The following is a 17,087-nucleotide window of genomic DNA, read 5'->3' on the forward strand; positions in this document are numbered from 1 at the left end:
CACACTTGCTTGGTTGACCCCTGTTATTGTCCTGGCATTTACTTCCTGGAAACTCGACCCTGACAATGTAGATTCTCTACTTATTAACTGCTAGGCTGAAAAAGCACTGACCTTTGTAATCTTTCTCACATATGAGCGTTCTTTTACAGCCTGCGTGTGTGTATGTTCATGTCAGAGAGAGAGAACGAGAGACATGGAGAAAGAAAGAGAGAAGAGGTAGAGCCGGTGTGTATGAGGGAAATAGAGAAACATAATGACAAAGCTATATATACTGTATATACACACACACACCGATCAGCTATAGTATGTGCTATCGGCAAATGATTTATTCATTTTGAAGAACTTATTTTGAAGGTGACTTGAGAGTGAGGATGATTCGTCTCTGTGAGAGAGTCAAAGAATTTTACTCCAATATGAGACCATTTGAGAAAATCGGCACCTACTTATACAAAATGATTGCTGGTATGAAAGTTAAGCACATTACAATGTGGGTTATTTTTTTTTTTTTAAAGTTATGAGTTATCTTAAGGTTTCTTAAGGACCTTGGTTTATGAAATACTTCTGCTTTTGTGGATAGAATCAGCTGGGTTTTTGAAATATTGAGTCATTAATTCAAAGTGGCAACATTTTCCCAAAATGGATATATGGCATTTTAGAATTAAACCCTATAATTCTATTTGTTTTTTTTGCTTGTTTTTTTTCTACCACCACAGAATCTGGTTGTGAGTTGTTACTGATGGCCTATTCTTCTTACACCACACACAACTAAATGGATCTGCAGCTTCCTACTTTTCCCTCTACTTTTCCCTAAACGAACTTGAAAGTGGACTCTCTCGAAAGAGCCAAGCTTATTATCAGTACAATAAATGAAATGGCTAAAGGCAGCGTGTTAAGGATTATTTTGTAAGCCTGGTCAAAGGTCTTCTCTCAGCTGATTTATCCACTTGGAGTATGCTGAATTCACATTATACAAGAAAATCACAGGGAAAACAAAGGAAAATTGGCACAAACTCAGAACTTATAATTTGCAACACAACATTTCTTGGACACAAACACACAAACACACATACACACTGACACACACACACACACACACACACACACACACACACACACACACACACACAATGCCTTAGTGTTCATGATTCTGGTTTTGATGCCAGGATGCAGTAATAGCCCAGGTTCAGCTCAATTTCAGTGTCAGGGGACGTGACTCCCATCTCCTCCAGAAACCTAGGAAGCAGGTCAGTGATTGGTTAGTCAGCTTACTAGTGATAGCACCATAGATCAATAGGATTGGTTATTAAAATGAAAGTTTAACGTTTCCAAAATGGGGGACTGGAAGATTGAAATGTATTGTTAAAACCAGACTAAGTTACAGGTTATATCTGCAACCTGTAAAATTTGTGCCTGCATGTGTATGTGTATGTGTGTGTGTGTGTGTGTGTGTGTGTGTCTGTGTGCATATTTGACCTCTTCTGAGCATTGAGCAGCAGGCCTTCAGCAGCCTGGTGGTCTTTCCTCTTGTAGGCTTGAAACATGGACCAGGACTCCATGAAACCCACCAGGGCCTGCACCGAGATGGAAGAGCTCACTTGGATACACTCAATCCTTAGTGGGAGAACACACACACAGACACAAACATGTAAACACCGGCACAGACACATATACACACACAGCAAAGTGATTTTAGGATGAAAGGATGCCACTCTGTAGATACCTACCTATCACTTTTTAGTTAAAATAATTAAAATTAATAAAGCTTGTTCTATTATTATACACTGATTATTTACTATTCATAAAAAATATAATGTCAGAAAAATTGTAGCATGCATTCGAAACATCAATAACAACTGCAATTTGTTTTAAAGGCAGAATATTTGTGTGTAATTAATTTACATCAGTTTGTCAGAAAAGCAGATGACAAGACAATCATTTTTGGTTTTGTTTAGTTTAGTATATTATTATCTTTCTTTGTCAGGGAACAAAATTACTGGTTTGGTGCTGTGTTTAGTTAGTTTCATGTCTTTACCATGGAAACAGAACAGCAAAGTGCTGATTTACTCCTTCGCTATATCTGTCTTTGTTTTATGGAGGACCATGCCTAAAATCTGTATTCTTAATTCAATTTGTGAATCCATTTATTTATTTATCTTTGTAACCTGTATTTTCAAATAGATTTTTAAATTCCATTATTTATTTATGAATTCATTCATGTATTTTTAAATTATGTACTTATTGACTGTTTTATGGTTGTTTTTGTAAATTCCTTTTCAATTTGAACTATTTATTGATGGATTAATATTTCATTTGTAAATTCTTTTTATAATTCCTATTTTTATTGCCCATTAAAATATCAAATAATGAATTACTTTGTAATTTAGTCTATGTATTCCTAGATTAATACATTAATTTGTAAACAAATGTATTAATGCCTATTTTTATTGTACAATTAGTTATTAATTAATTAAATGCTTTATTACTATTTCTGTGACACTTGTGGTCCTCCATTTTGTTTGGGATGGGGGAATGGCAGAGTTTGACATTCTAGGTGATTTCTGGTTTATAGTTAGTTACCTCTCTTTATCAGAGAACAAACAGATCCTGAAATGACAGAAGATTAGGGCTTTTTTTTTTCTTTGTCTCCTGCTGGTAAGGTCATTAACTCTCTTTGTCAGGCAGTGAATTTAGATCGACTGGTGTGGAGTTGGTGCTAGTGTGGCAGTTACCTCTCTTTTTCAGGGAATGGAATGGCAGAGAACAGCTTTTCCAGCTTATCGTTGGCTACAGCCACCTGAGTGCTAGTGTGCGGGAACAGCACTTCCTTCACCTATAAGGAAATGTGTGTAAATGTTTTATTATTACTTCATTATGTATGTATATGTGTATGTATGTATGTATGCATGTAAGTATGTATGTATGTATTCGCGGCATGTGAGGTGGGGATTGAGCGTTGGTGGATGAGGTGCACCTGTGCCACCTGTAACCTTCTCCCTACAGTGTATCTGTCTGTGTTCCAGTAGCTGCTGGCAAATGAGCCTCTGGACTGACCTGTGGACAGCTGTCGCCATGCACAGAGGAGGGAGCAAGCTGAAAAGACTCAGCAGATAGACCGCTGGACTAAACTATCATCAGCACCGGTGGCACATGATGGATATTACATTTAGCTGGTTATTTTTTTAGGTGACGAATAAAAGTCAAAAAGGTGGACCAGAAGGCTGTGTCGATTGTTGACATATTACAGTATGCATGTGTCTGGTGCGTGTGTGTTTGTATGCGTGTGTGTTTGTGTATGTATGTTTTATAATTCATAGTGTTGTAGCCAATTTTGATGTGTGCTATGTTGTGTGTGTGGTAAGTGGTGTAACTGTTGCTGCAGCTACTTCTCCTGCGCACTAGAGGGCATAGGCAGGTAATCACGGTAGTCACGTAGCCTACATAGGGGAGTCACAGGTGAACAGCTGCAGGGAATTAGGAGTTGAGGAAGCCACACAGTTTTTCAACCGTGTGTGGGTGTTTGCTGGGGTTTTTGGGGTCCTGTCGTGTCGTGTGGGTTTTTGTTTGTTTCATATTTACGAGCTCGTTTTATATCATTCATTCAGTGCACCCGGATTTTGTAGGTGACTTTAAATCTATGTAACAAATAAAGTGTCAAACGCATATTCCATGGCAGACCTCAATTTTTGCACCACCACGCGTTGGAAATGTCTTCAAATTCCCTCAAGTGGCTTTTTTTTGTTGTTCGATTGCCACTATATTTTGTTGAAAAACTTTGCTTCAATGGATGGATCACGTTGATGTGCGACACGGAAGGACAGCGCTATGCTCTATGTACAAAGTTCCAGCTGAATTCACGTAATGGGACGCCGACAAGTGAAAGCCGGGGCGAAAGCAACGTCGAAGAATCACGGTAGGATTATTTCAGAATTGTTACAAGCGGTGTGGAAGAGATTGGCCTTCTCACAAACAGGATACAGGTAAATCCTACTACAATTCTAAATAAAGTCTTCGGCGGCTTTGCTAAATCAATATCAAAATGAGTAACGTGGAAATTAATACACCTGTCAATCAAAGTGAAACGGAGAATGAACTTGGAAAAAGACCGGTTAAACTTACGGTTAAAGCATTGGAAGCAAAAGTAGTATCACATCAAAAGGAAAGGAATTCCAAGATAAAGAAACTCTACAAACTAGCAAAGGACGTCGAGCAACTGATGCTTTCAAACAAATACGTGTCTGAGGTGCAGACCAAGTATGAAACGTTTTTAAAACTGTGTGTGGAAACAACAGAGCTGCATGAATCATTGAAACCATTAATGCCTGAGGATGAAATGTCAAAACAAAACGAATGGTTTGAAACCCGAATGCACAGCAACAAAGAAATAATACAAAAAATGGAAGAGTGGTTGCTTGATACCAGGGAACAATGCAAATATGATGATGAAGTTGTGGTCAACGATAATGCTGCGCCAAACATAACTGTGGTCAATGATAATGCTGCGCCAAACATAACTGTGGTCAATGATAATGCTGCGCCAAACATAACTGTGGTCAATGATAATGCTGCGCCAAACATAACTGTGGTCTTTGATGATATTGGTCCAGGTGACAGCGTTTCTAATGTTGGTGGTAAACCATGCTCATCAGCTGGCCGCTCCAGCCACAGGTCTTCAAGGTCATCAACCTCCTCTGCATGCCTTAAAGCAGAGGCTGAAAGGGCCGCTCTCCTTGCTATGGCAGCTGCCCTCAAAGAAAAACATGAGCTGGAGGCTCAGGAGGAACAAATAAGACAAAAAAGGGAATTTCTGGAATTGCAAAGTCAAATTGCTGCTCATACAGCAAAGGTTACTGTGCTTAAGTACAGAGGTTCTGATGTACAGAGCTACAGAGCTCATTCAGATGGAATGAATTCATATCTGGAAAGTTCAAAACGCAACACTTCTCTCAGACCCTCTGCTATGGAATTTGTTCTACAAAGCCAAAAGCATCAGTTCAGTCACCCACCTATAGGAGGCAGCAAGGCTGCAATGCCAATGGAGGCACGGCCCAAGGATTCAAACCATAAGTTCAATCATCCACCACTAGGAGGCAGCAAAGCTGCAATACTGGTGGGGGCACGGCCCAAGGAAATCATTTTACAACAAGATGGACCAAAAGCTCATGCTCTGCATCCTAAATCAAGCATGCTTCAAGGATCTCAGCAAACATATCATGTCACACGTCACACACAGGAACCCGCTACGCATTTCACACAGGAACCCATGCAGTGTGCTGGCTTAGTGCAAACTAATATGGACCAAGGCAATCTTCTCACAATCATGCAACAGCAAAATGACATAACGGCTCTACTAGTGCAGCAACAGTTTTCATTATCATTACCCCCAAGGGATATACCAACTTTTGATGGAGACCCTCTTGAGTACAGCACATTCATCAGAGCGTTTGAGCATGGAGTGGAAGGAAAGGCTGCTAGCAGTGTTGACTGTTTATACTTTTTGGAGCAGTACACCAAAGGACAACCTAGGGAGCTGGTCAAGAGCTGTCAACACATGCCACCTGAAAGGGGATATCAAAGAGCAAGGACACTTTTACAAGAACGCTTTGGAAATGAGCAAAGAATAGCCACTGCGTACATGGAGAAAGCTCTTGGATGGTCGCCAGTGAAATCAGAGGACATTAAGGCTTTGCAAGCTTTTGCCTTGTTTCTACGCATCTGCTGTAATGCCATGGAGGATGTTAGTTACATGTCAGAGATGGATATGCCAGCCAACATGCGTGCTATAATTTTGAAGTTACCATATAAACTGAGGGAAAAATGGAGAAACACTGCTTATGAGCTGCAGGAGAGGCACCGTCGTCAAGCAGGTTTCAGTGATATTGTCAATTTTATTGAGAGACAAGTGTCTATTGCGTCTAGTCCACTCTTTGGAAACATTCAGGACACATCTATCTCACCACCAAAGTATAAAGGTGGAAACAAAATCTCACAGGTTCGCATCAAGGGAACAGGAAGCAGTTTCGCTACCTCTGTGTCAGCTGTTAATTCTGGAACCGCACCTCAAATGCAAAAGGAGAAAACCTTACCTGATAAGCCAAAAAAGGTATTTTGTCTGCTGTGTAAAGAGGGTCACAGATTGGAGGTGTGCCCCAAAATGGAGAAGAAGTTGCACCGAGAGAAAATTGACCTTCTAAAAGAGAAAGGTGTTTGTTTTGGGTGTTTATCTGTTGGACACATGAGCAAAGACTGTCATAGTCGTTTGTCTTGCAAGTTGTGTAACCTGAAACATCCTACCATTCTCCACATTCATTCTAAGGAGAAGGAAATCAAATCAGAGGATACACAGCAAGAAACACCAGGGAAGAGTCATGCAGTTTCTCCTAAGACATGTGGCCATATAGGGGCCGGAGCACAGGATTGTGTCTTGCCTATTGTGCCTGTACAGATCAAGGCTACGAAAGGCAGCAAAATGCTAAAGACCTATGCATTCTTAGATCCTGGCAGCAATGCCACTTTCTGCTCTGAGCGACTCATGAGGGAGCTAAAATTGAGAGGAAGAAATGCCAAAATCCTGTTGAGAACAATGAATCAAGAAAAGTTTGTCGACAGTCACGTCATCTCAGGATTGGAGGTGGCTGCACTCAATAGTAACACCTACTTTGAATTGCCTGATGTGTATACACAGTGTAAGATGCCTGTGACTCGTGATAACATTCCACGACAGGAAGAGTTAAGTGCTTGGCCACACTTAAACTCTGTGGAAATTCCCGTCATCGATGCTGATGTGGAGCTGTTAATTGGAACTAACGTTTCGAAAGTAATGGAACCATGGGAAGTGGTAAACAGCAAGGGTGAAGGACCTTATGCTGTCAGAACCCTACTGGGGTGGGTTGTCTATGGACCACTGAGAGGAGGCAACAGGACTGGGAGCAGCTGTCCCACTGTTACAGTCAACCGAATATCCATTGCTAACATAGAGGAACTACTGGTGAAGCAATACAACCACGACTTCAATGAGAAGTCAACAGAGGAAAAGCCAGAAATGTCCAGAGAAGATCTCAAGTTCATGAAAATCATGAACAGTTCAGCTGAACTCAACAACGGACATTACTGCGTGAGATTACCTTTCAGAAAGGATAATGTTACCATGCCCAATAACCGCCATGTTGCTGAGCAAAGGGTCCTCTGCCTGAAAAGGAAATTGAAGAAAAATGCTATATTTAAAGAGGAATATATCCAGTTTCTCGGTGACGTCATAAATAAAGGCTATGCAGAGAGGGTGCCAGAACACCAACTGGAAGGAAAAGAAGGAAAGTTCTGGTACATCCCGCATCACGGTGTGCACCATCCTAAAAAAGGAACCTTGAGAGTGGTATTTGACTGCGGTGCAAGCTTCAAAGGGTTCTCACTCAACAGTCAGCTACTCCAGGGACCTGACTTGACGAATTCTTTGCTCGGAGTTCTCACGAGGTTTCGTCAAGAATCTATAGCAGTGATGGCTGATATACAAGCAATGTATCACCAAGTTAAAGTGGCAAAACAGGATGTAGACTTTCTTCGCTTCCTGTGGTGGCCAAATGGTGAACTGACACAACATCTCACTGAATACAGAATGACTGTTCATCTGTTTGGCGCAATATCATCGCCCAGCTGTGCCAGTTTCGCCCTAAGAAAAACTGCTGAGGACAACAGAGCAGAGTTCCCAGCACATGTGACTGATACCATCAAGCACAATTTCTATGTGGACGACTGCTTGAAGTCCCTGCCTTCAGAGGCAGAAGCCATGGCCTTGGTGAGAGACCTGACAGCTGTATGCCAGTTGGGAGGGTTTCAGCTGGTGAAATGGATCAGCAACAGCAGGTCAGTGTTGGAATCCATTGATGTGGAAAAAAGAGCCAAGGAAGTGAAAGAATTGGATTTTGACAGAGACAACCTCCCTGTCGAGAGAACACTGGGACTACAGTGGTGTGCGGAAACCGACACCTTCAGGTTCAAGATGGCAGTACAGGAAAGACCACTCACAAGACGGGGTATCTTGTCTGTGGTAAGCTCAGTTTACGACCCCATTGGATTTTTGGCACCCTTTACCTTACCTGTCAAGTTGATGCTGCAAAACCTCTGTAGGTTGAGCTACAGTTGGGATGATCACATTCCTCAAAAGTACCAGCTGCAGTGGGTGGGGTGGCTAGAAGACCTAAGAAGGCTCAGCACATTCAGCGTGCCGAGATGCATCAAACCCAAAGATTTTGGACAGCTCACAAGTGCCCAGTTACATCACTTCTCTGACGCTAGCGAGGATGGTTACGGCACAGTTTCATACCTGAGGCTGCAGAATGACAAGGAGAAGATTCATCTAGCCTTCATTCTAGGAAAGGCACGAGTCGCTCCAGTAAAGAAAGTGACAATCCCAAGGATGGAACTAACAGCCGCTGTGCTTGCAGTGCGAGTTGACAGGATGCTGAAAGCAGAATTGCAACTAGAGCTGGAAAATTCAACCTTCTGGACGGACAGCACAACAGTGCTAAAGTACATCAGGAACGAAACAAAGCGCTTTCACACCTTTGTGGCTAATAGGATCTCCGCTATAAGAGAAGCCACTGCTGTCTCACAATGGAGGTACATTGATACAAAGCAGAACCCGGCTGATGAGGCCTCTCGCGGGGTGAAAGTTGAGTACCTTCTTTCATGCAGCAGATGGATCCATGGCCCAGACTTTCTTTTCAAGAGTGAAAGAGAATGGCCTATTAACATTGTGGATTCTGTTTCTATCAGCAGTGATGACCCAGAGGTCAAAGGAGAGGTTGCAGTGAATACTGTAGTCATCAAAGATGCATCAAATGCAACGAACATTATCAACAAAGAGGCGCAGAATGCAACAAACCAGCTGATAACCTATTTCTCTTCATGGAAAAAGCTAAAGACCTCAGTTGCTTGCTTTCTCCAGGTGAGAAGGATGTTGCAGTTGTTGAGTCAGAAGAGAAAAGAAATACAGGCTTCTGTGTCCAGCAGTGGGCTTGACATAACTCAACAGAAGAACAAAGTGGAAAAGGAGATGCAAAGATTCAGAGCCACACTGGGTGGTCAAACCTTGTCTCTTGAAGATATTGACACCGCTGAAAGTGCCATCATTTGGTACTGTCAACTGGAAAGGTTCAGTGATGAAATAACTGCTTTGAAAAGGGGAACATCTGGAGTGAAGAAAATCAGTCACATTTACAAACTTGATCCAGTGCTGGAAAAGGGGCTCTTGAGAGTGGGAGGAAGGCTCAGCAAAGCAGCAATGCCTGATGGCATGAAACACCCAGTCATTCTTGCTAAAGATCAGCACATCTCCACTCTCATTTTACGCCACATTCATGAGCAATTAGGACATTGCGGAAGAAATCACATGCTTTCCAGACTTCGTCAACAGTATTGGATCACCAGCGCAAATGCTGCTGCCAGAAGGATCCTCTCTTCCTGTGTCGTTTGCAGACGTTATAGGGGAAAGCTGGGTGAACAAAAGATGGCAGATTTGCCAAAAGAAAGACTTCAACCTGACCTCCCGCCATTCACAAATGTGGGCGTTGATTATTTTGGCCCTTTTGAGGTGAAGGTAGGCCGCAGCCTCATCAAACGCTATGGAGTTATCTTCACCTGCATGGCTAGTAGGGCAGTGCATTTGGAAGTGGCATACTCATTAGAAACCAGTTCTTGCATCCATGCACTGCGCAGATTCATTTCCAGAAGAGGCCAAGTAATACACATCAGATCAGACAACGGGACCAACTTTGTGGGAGCAGAACGTGAATTGAGAGAAGCTCTATCTGCTCTGAATCACAAGAAAATTCAAAACTCGTTACTTCAGTCTGGAGTGAAATGGAGCTTCAACACTCCTGCTGCATCACATCAAGGTGGAGCATGGGAAAGAATCATTCGCATGGTCAGAAAGGTGCTGAACTCCGTACTTCATCAGCAAAACATGGATGATGAAGGATTGCAAACTCTTTTGTGCGAGGTGGAAGCCATATTGAATGACCGTCCCATCACAAAAATCTCAGATGACCCTAATGATCTTGAACCCCTGACTCCAAATCACATCCTCTTGTTGAAAGGCAAACCTGCTCTACCACCTGGGCTTTTCGAGAAAAGTGATTTGTACACCAAACGACGATGGAAGCAAGTTCAATTCCTCTCAGATCTCTTTTGGCACAGATGGATTCGGGAGTATTTACCACTGTTACAGGAACGGCAACGGTGGTCAAAGGACAAGAGAAGCTTTGTCACAGGAGATATCGTCATTGTAGCGGACTCTACTGCCCCTCGCGGATCCTGGTTGTTGGGAAAGGTACTGCAGACCTTTCCTGACACACAGGGACTGGTGCGGTCTGTTAAAGTCCAGACCAAATGCAACATACTGGAGCGACCGGTCACAAAGATCTGTCTTCTGCAGGAAGCTGAATAAAGACTGATGTAAAATTAATATTCCAACTTTGGGGTTATTTCTGACCCTATGGACACATACATGAACATTATGGACTGAAAACACACACTTGCACTATGGACTTGTCATTGGCTCCATTGTTTGTATGGTGTTGAATTGTTATGTTATTTTACGGTAACAATTAGGGGCCGGTGTGTTGTAGCCAATTTTGATGTGTGCTATGTTGTGTGTGTGGTAAGTGGTGTAACTGTTGCTGCAGCTACTTCTCCTGCGCACTAGAGGGCATAGGCAGGTAATCACGGTAGTCACGTAGCCTACATAGGGGAGTCACAGGTGAACAGCTGCAGGGAATTAGGAGTTGAGGAAGCCACACAGTTTTTCAACCGTGTGTGGGTGTTTGCTGGGGTTTTTGGGGTCCTGTCGTGTCGTGTGGGTTTTTGTTTGTTTCATATTTACGAGCTCGTTTTATATCATTCATTCAGTGCACCCGGATTTTGTAGGTGACTTTAAATCTATGTAACAAATAAAGTGTCAAACGCATATTCCATGGCAGACCTCAATTTTTGCACCACCACGCGTTGGAAATGTCTTCAAATTCCCTCAAGTGGCTTTTTTTTGTTGTTCGATTGCCACTATACATAGTAATAATAGTAGTCGGAATGGTGGTATTATTATCATTATTTCCATTGTTTATTTGTTTATTTGTGAGGGTTAGGGTTAGTTATTTAGGCATATCCATCCATCCATCCATCCATCCATCCGTCCATTCATCTACCATTATTGATTTGTTTATTATTCATTCATTCCTTCATTCATTCATTCCTTCATTAATGAATTCATTAATTCATTAATTCATTCATCTATTCATCTATTCAAGGCCTCACATAAAAATAGAACTGGACTGGATTGATGTGTCAAGATCAGAGCGTTGGTGCCTAAATTGTAAACAGTAAATTGTTCATTATAATTTGACAATATAGGTTGCACATTGTAAATCTGCACCCACCTCCTCATAGATGCGGTCCAGTCTGTCTCCACAGGCTCGGTAGTGAAGTATGGTGTTACATTCACTGTAGCCCAGCAGAGCCACGCAGCCTCTGGGCTTTAAAACCCGACTCGCCTCAGCCAGGAACCGCTGCTGGTCGAACCAGTGGGCCGCCGACGCCGCTGTCAGCAAGTCCACAGAGCCATCCGGAAACGGCAGCTCCTCCGCTGTCCCCTTCCTGCAGGGGGAGCAGACACATCACATCGGTAAACCCAAATATTTCTACTTGGGCAGAAAGAGACTAGCCAAAAACACACAGCTTTACCTATCCTCCCAGTGGAACAGAGGCAGCATAGTTAGTTAACCGCTAACAGCCAGGAGGGATTTGAGCCGGCATTTCACCCAATCATAGTCTTCTTAAAACTTGAGTTTCATGACTAACTGGTTGGTAGATCATTTGAATGCAAACAGTGGCAGTCTGTATCCTGTTTGTTCAGCACTGAATTCCAACATTTAAACAACAATCAACATCAACTTATCGTATCCATATGGAAGACTTAAACTTGAAGGTTGTCAATCAAACAACTAATATACTGTCACTTGAGCTAAATTTATTTTTTCCCCCTACAACTTGTTATAAATTTAAACTTTCCTGAGCTTGGTAGTAAAACTCCCCATTTATTCTCAGAGTAGCTAGAAGATACTAAGTGTAACTTAACATCACATCTCACACAGCAAATTTAATAATGATTTTAATCAGCATTTTTGCTAATTTAAATATAGATTTTCGAAGAACTTACTTCAGCCTCATGTTAAAACCTATTTGTAGAGCTACATTACATGCAAAACTAAAATTTGCCCAATGATTTCAAGGTAATACTTTATTTCCAAAGTGTAAGTTGACTGAGCACACTTGCTTGGTTGACCCCTGTTATTGTCCTGGCATTTACTTCCTGGAAACTCGACCCTGACAATGTAGATTCTCTACTTATTAACTGCTAGGCTGAAAAAGCACTGACCTTTGTAATCTTTCTCACATATGAGCGTTCTTTTACAGCCTGCGTGTGTGTATGTTCATGTCAGAGAGAGAGAACGAGAGACATGGAGAAAGAAAGAGAGAAGAGGTAGAGCCAGTGTGTATGAGGGAAATAGAGAAACATAATGACAAAGCTATATATACTGTATATACACACACACACCGACACTCTGACTCACTCCTACCTGTATGTGATGTTCGGGTAGCCTGGCATGGCCCTCGCCTCCTCCAGCTGACACTCGCTGATGTCTATGCCCACTACTTCCTGGAAGTGCGGCGCCAGTAGCCGTGAATTCTGACCCGTCCCGCATCCCAGATCCACCGCGAGCACATGGGGCTGCCCCTTCTGAACAGTTGTGTAGTACTTGTTGTCATTATGTTGAAAATCAGTGTATTTTGCATCATGTACAGTATAATTTTGTTTACCATGAAAATATGAAACATGCCCTATTGAAGTGCTACATATCACATACTATGAAAACACAGCAAGCCTATATGTTTCACTTTTGTACTTTGGAGAATGCACTTTCTACACTACTCACTACAAAACTAGACAGAATGACCTTTATGTATACATACCTTCTTATCCATGTATTGAAGTATGATCTCCTTGAGCTCATCTGGAGGCACGAAGCGATACTTCTGGTAGATGGAGGCATGGTCTTTCCCTTCAAACAGGCGGTACGTCATGGCTTTTTTTTTTTTTTTTACCCTTCTCTTTCTGCTCTACTCTCCTGTCCTTTGCTCCCAACTCCTCTCCGTAGTTCTGATGTGTCCCTCCTTATTCTCTTTCAGTCTCTTCTCTTGTTTCCCCTCGTTTTGTTGCTTTGCTCTAAACTTCTCCCAACTCTTCCGCCGCTCACACTCTTCTGGTCTGTGCTCTCGTAGTCCTTTAACTCTTCCTCTATATATAACTATCTGAAGTGTAGTGCTTCCGGGTTTTTTTAGATCAAACAGTGACTCAGCAGCAGTGAGACTGTTAGCCAGTCATTCAGAGGGCAGACAGACAGGCAGGCAGTTATTGAGTTTAGCAGTTCATCAGTCAGTCAGTGAATTATACAGTCAGTCAATCAGTCCCCTCTCTCTCTGGCAGTATAATCAGCATCTATATGTTAATCATCATCTGGAATAGATAAGACAGCAAAGGAGATATTAGGCTGCATTTACACAACATGTAACACAGATCTTATCTTTTGATGGCTTTCTAAACAGGCAAGCAAAGATCCGATATGCAGCACAACAGGTTAAAAAAAAGCTACTCTAGCCTGTGTGAAGCCAGCCTTAGGTATTCAAAGCAGAATCTGGTGAATTTTTAAGTCTATACTAAAGCTATAGAGCTGCCTACTATTACTGTAGTTAGTATGAGTCTCACAACACTGGATTAGTACAGATATACTGTAGCTACAAATTTGATGGAAGAGCAAACAGATGAAAGTAGAACAGATATATTTTGTTTGTGGAAAAAGTTGCTTACTAGTTGAGAGCAAGCTGCGTGTGAAGCCGGGTGTTCACTCAGCTGCAGATTTGGCAACAATGTAAATCAGAAGCAGGGCCTCTTGCTTAACCGTTGCATGGCCAGAGTATTTCTGCACACTTTAACCACTGAATGCTGAGATAATGGGTCATATTATGAACATGAAAAATGCAGATTAGTCGGGGCATTTATCTGAAGGGGGGGGTGAAAGGGGACGGCAGAAGAAACGGTTAAATGAATCTCCCTGTGGTTAACTCTAGATTTTAGTGAAACAATATCTACAACCACAGTCTAACATCTCTCCACTGCCCTTGCTTGTCATATCTCTCTGCAGTTTTCTGCCATGAGTAATTCTATATCTTCCTCTGCAAAACTGAACAGTGGAATGCCTCAAGATTCCACCCTGGGGCCTATTCTCTTCTATCTACATGCTTCCTCTTGGTCATTTGATTTATAGACATAACATTTCCTTTCATTGCTATGTTGATGATACACAGCTGTACTTGCCGGTAAATCCTAACAATACCAATAGCCTTGACACTCTTAAAGATTGTCTAAGACAGTGGTTCAAAAAAAAAATAATGATGTTAATAATTTTTTGTAGATTACATTTTTTGTAGGAGAGAGAGAGAGTGTGCGTTCAGAGGGAAAGCCAGTCTGCAAGCATGAAAAAGTACATAAACAAATTGGTTGCCAACTGTTAGATCCGCGCTGAATTTGTCAATACACCAGCAAAGCTAAGTCTGTGAGCTGCTAGCAGCTAACTTTTCCAACAACTTCAACCACTACAACATGGAGTAGTGGCTTCTCAAAAAGCCAGCCAAAAATGTGGAACAGTAAGACGAGCTAACTACAGGTACTGCTGATACTCCACAGGCATCCTCCTTGACCTTCACCCCGACTGAGAAGCACACAGCAGGTAAGGGTGATCAGATAGAGCCGTCTACTAAGCAAATACCAGCAGGAGTTTTAACAATATGTGGAGCTTTTTCTAGGCAAGGAGGAGGAACTGCTTAGGCAAAAGACAATAATACATGCACAAGCTACCATACCCACCAAAGCCGAGGTGGTTTCATATGAAGTTGCATATCTAGTTGCTCAAACAAAAAAGGGAAACCCTCCGCAGCAATTGCTATGACTCGAGCAATGCATGGCAAGTAAATAGCAAATCAAATCTCAAATGGTACTGCACAGCACATTAGTGACATTGCCAGTGGTCAACTCAATGAATGAGTTAAAAAAGGTAGATTTTCTTTGCAATTAGATGAGTCTACAGATATATCAAACGCTGCTTAGTTAGTAGTGTGAAGGGAAACTACGAGGATATGTTATTCGGTTCTGCTCTGGAGAGAAAGTGCACTGGTGACAACATTTTTTGCAAGACTGACCGTAAGATGCGCAAGCAGGGGAAAACTGTGTTGGTGTACGCACAGATGGGGCTATGGCTATGCAGGGGATGCAAGGGTGACACCCAGAGCCCGCAACAACATTCGACAGGTTTTACTTTCTGGCTTATGTTCCTTCCAGTTTAAAAGAATTAGTCTTTTAGTAGACAAGCAACCCAATGTCCAGAGCCGGTCAACAGTAACTCCAACACTATTGTCTGGTTTTAGACCCAGCAGGCATGCTATGGGACATACAGGGAAATTAACATTAAAAAACTCTGACAATAGGGATATTACTTCTAACCAGAGTCTTTTAATAACGGGACAGTCCCAAAGCAGGTGGAGTAATGAACCTCGATTGCCACAATTGTGCCAGCATAAATCTTGGTGTTTGTCGTCCATCTTGGATAATCTAACAGGGGTAAATATGCTCTACTCAGAATCTTGTATTGTATAATCCTAAATCTCACACATTTAGAAGAGCTCAGAGCCGACCTCCAAATTGTATTCCACTGAGAGGCGGTCGGGGACATATTAAGGTCATGTTCCCAAGCCAGCTGGACAGAAGAATATGCATTAGGGGCAGCCCTAAACATTAAGCTATAAATATTTGAGACCACACCTCTTGACAAGGTTGCCTTCTTAAAAAGCTGATCCCACTCCGAGCATGAGGCAGGCACAGCTCCCTCTTTGCATTTCCTATTTATAACAGACGATAGTTGTGCATATGTTAAAAACGAAGAATCCGAAAGGCCAAACTGATTTTTAAGTTGTTGAAATGGTGAGATTTTATCGCTAAAGATCTGTCCGACTGTTGTAATGCCAAGCCTCTGCCAAGTTTTGTTACTTAAAGTGCATCGTCCAGCTGAAAGGATGGGGTTACACCAGATGGGACAGGATGGGAGAGAAAGCCCCTCAATGCTAAATCTCCTGTGCAGCTGCTTCACAATAGAGCATGAAAACCTAATAATAGTGTTATCCAATAGAGGTGGTGGTCTTGGACAGTACCACAATGATGCCGAGGATATTTTATTATTTCCAGATATGATGCTCTTCTCCAGCCATTCCCAGCTACCTGCCAGAGAGTCGGGCTTGTAGGCCCAGGTCAATGGATACTTTGCATTGTATGAAAGATAATACTGATATACATCTGGGACTCCTAGACCACCGCTGGATCTGGGTATAATTAATTTCTTGTAAGCGATTCTGGGCTTTTTGTTGTTCCAAAGGAATCGAATAAAAAGGGATTTGATGTCTCTGAACCAGTTTTGAGGAAATTTAAGTGGAATAGATGCAATGATATGAGTAAGTCTCGGTAGAACATTAATTTTCAATATTTCTGCTCTACCCCATAGAGACAGTGGTAAGGCTATCCATCTATTGATATCATCCTTGATGGACTGGAGGATGCCAGGGCCATTAAGGCTGAAGATTTTAGTAATAGGAGATATGATGTTGATTCCCAAATACTTCATTCCATTTGTTTTCCAAATAAAAGGGGTGCCCATTAGATCAGATTTAAATGAGTGGAAGTTAAGTGGCATTGCCTCACTCTTGTTCCAATTGATCTTGTATCCAGAAAAACTGCCAAATAAATTAACCAAATTAAGAACTGCGGGTATAGAGGATGCTGGCTTGCTTAAGGTGAGCAAAATATCATCAGCATCCATATTCAATTTAAAATTGTGTCCATGGAAGTTAACACCAAGTATGTCACCACTAGAGCGGATTGCACATGCTAATGGCTCGAGGGCGACAATGAAGAGTAAGGGGCTGAACGGACAACC

The 17,087-nt window shown here is 42.1% G+C and overlaps 1 protein-coding gene across 1 annotated transcript; it reads right to left on the reverse strand.

Moving 5' to 3' along the window:
* Window positions 1–1,129: 1,129 nt before the first annotated feature.
* LOC139666363 (putative methyltransferase DDB_G0268948) lies at window positions 1,130–13,143 on the reverse strand. Its single transcript, XM_071545551.1, has 6 exons — window positions 13,021–13,143; window positions 12,627–12,787; window positions 11,427–11,643; window positions 2,730–2,830; window positions 1,474–1,611; window positions 1,130–1,233 (listed from the first exon to the last, which is right to left on the reverse strand). The coding sequence occupies exons 1-6, from the start codon at window positions 13,129–13,131 to the stop codon at window positions 1,140–1,142; spliced, it is 822 nt and encodes a 273-aa protein (XP_071401652.1). The 5' UTR covers window positions 13,132–13,143; the 3' UTR covers window positions 1,130–1,139.
* Window positions 13,144–17,087: the final 3,944 nt, after the last annotated feature.

The sequence above is a fragment of the Centroberyx affinis genome, unplaced genomic scaffold (genome assembly GCF_046629955.1).
Source record: "Centroberyx affinis isolate AG114_WGS23_722 - 3 ecotype Tasmania unplaced genomic scaffold, CSIRO-AGI_Caff_v1 ptg004951l_1, whole genome shotgun sequence".
In the NCBI taxonomy this organism is placed as follows: domain Eukaryota; kingdom Metazoa; phylum Chordata; class Actinopteri; order Beryciformes; family Berycidae; genus Centroberyx; species Centroberyx affinis.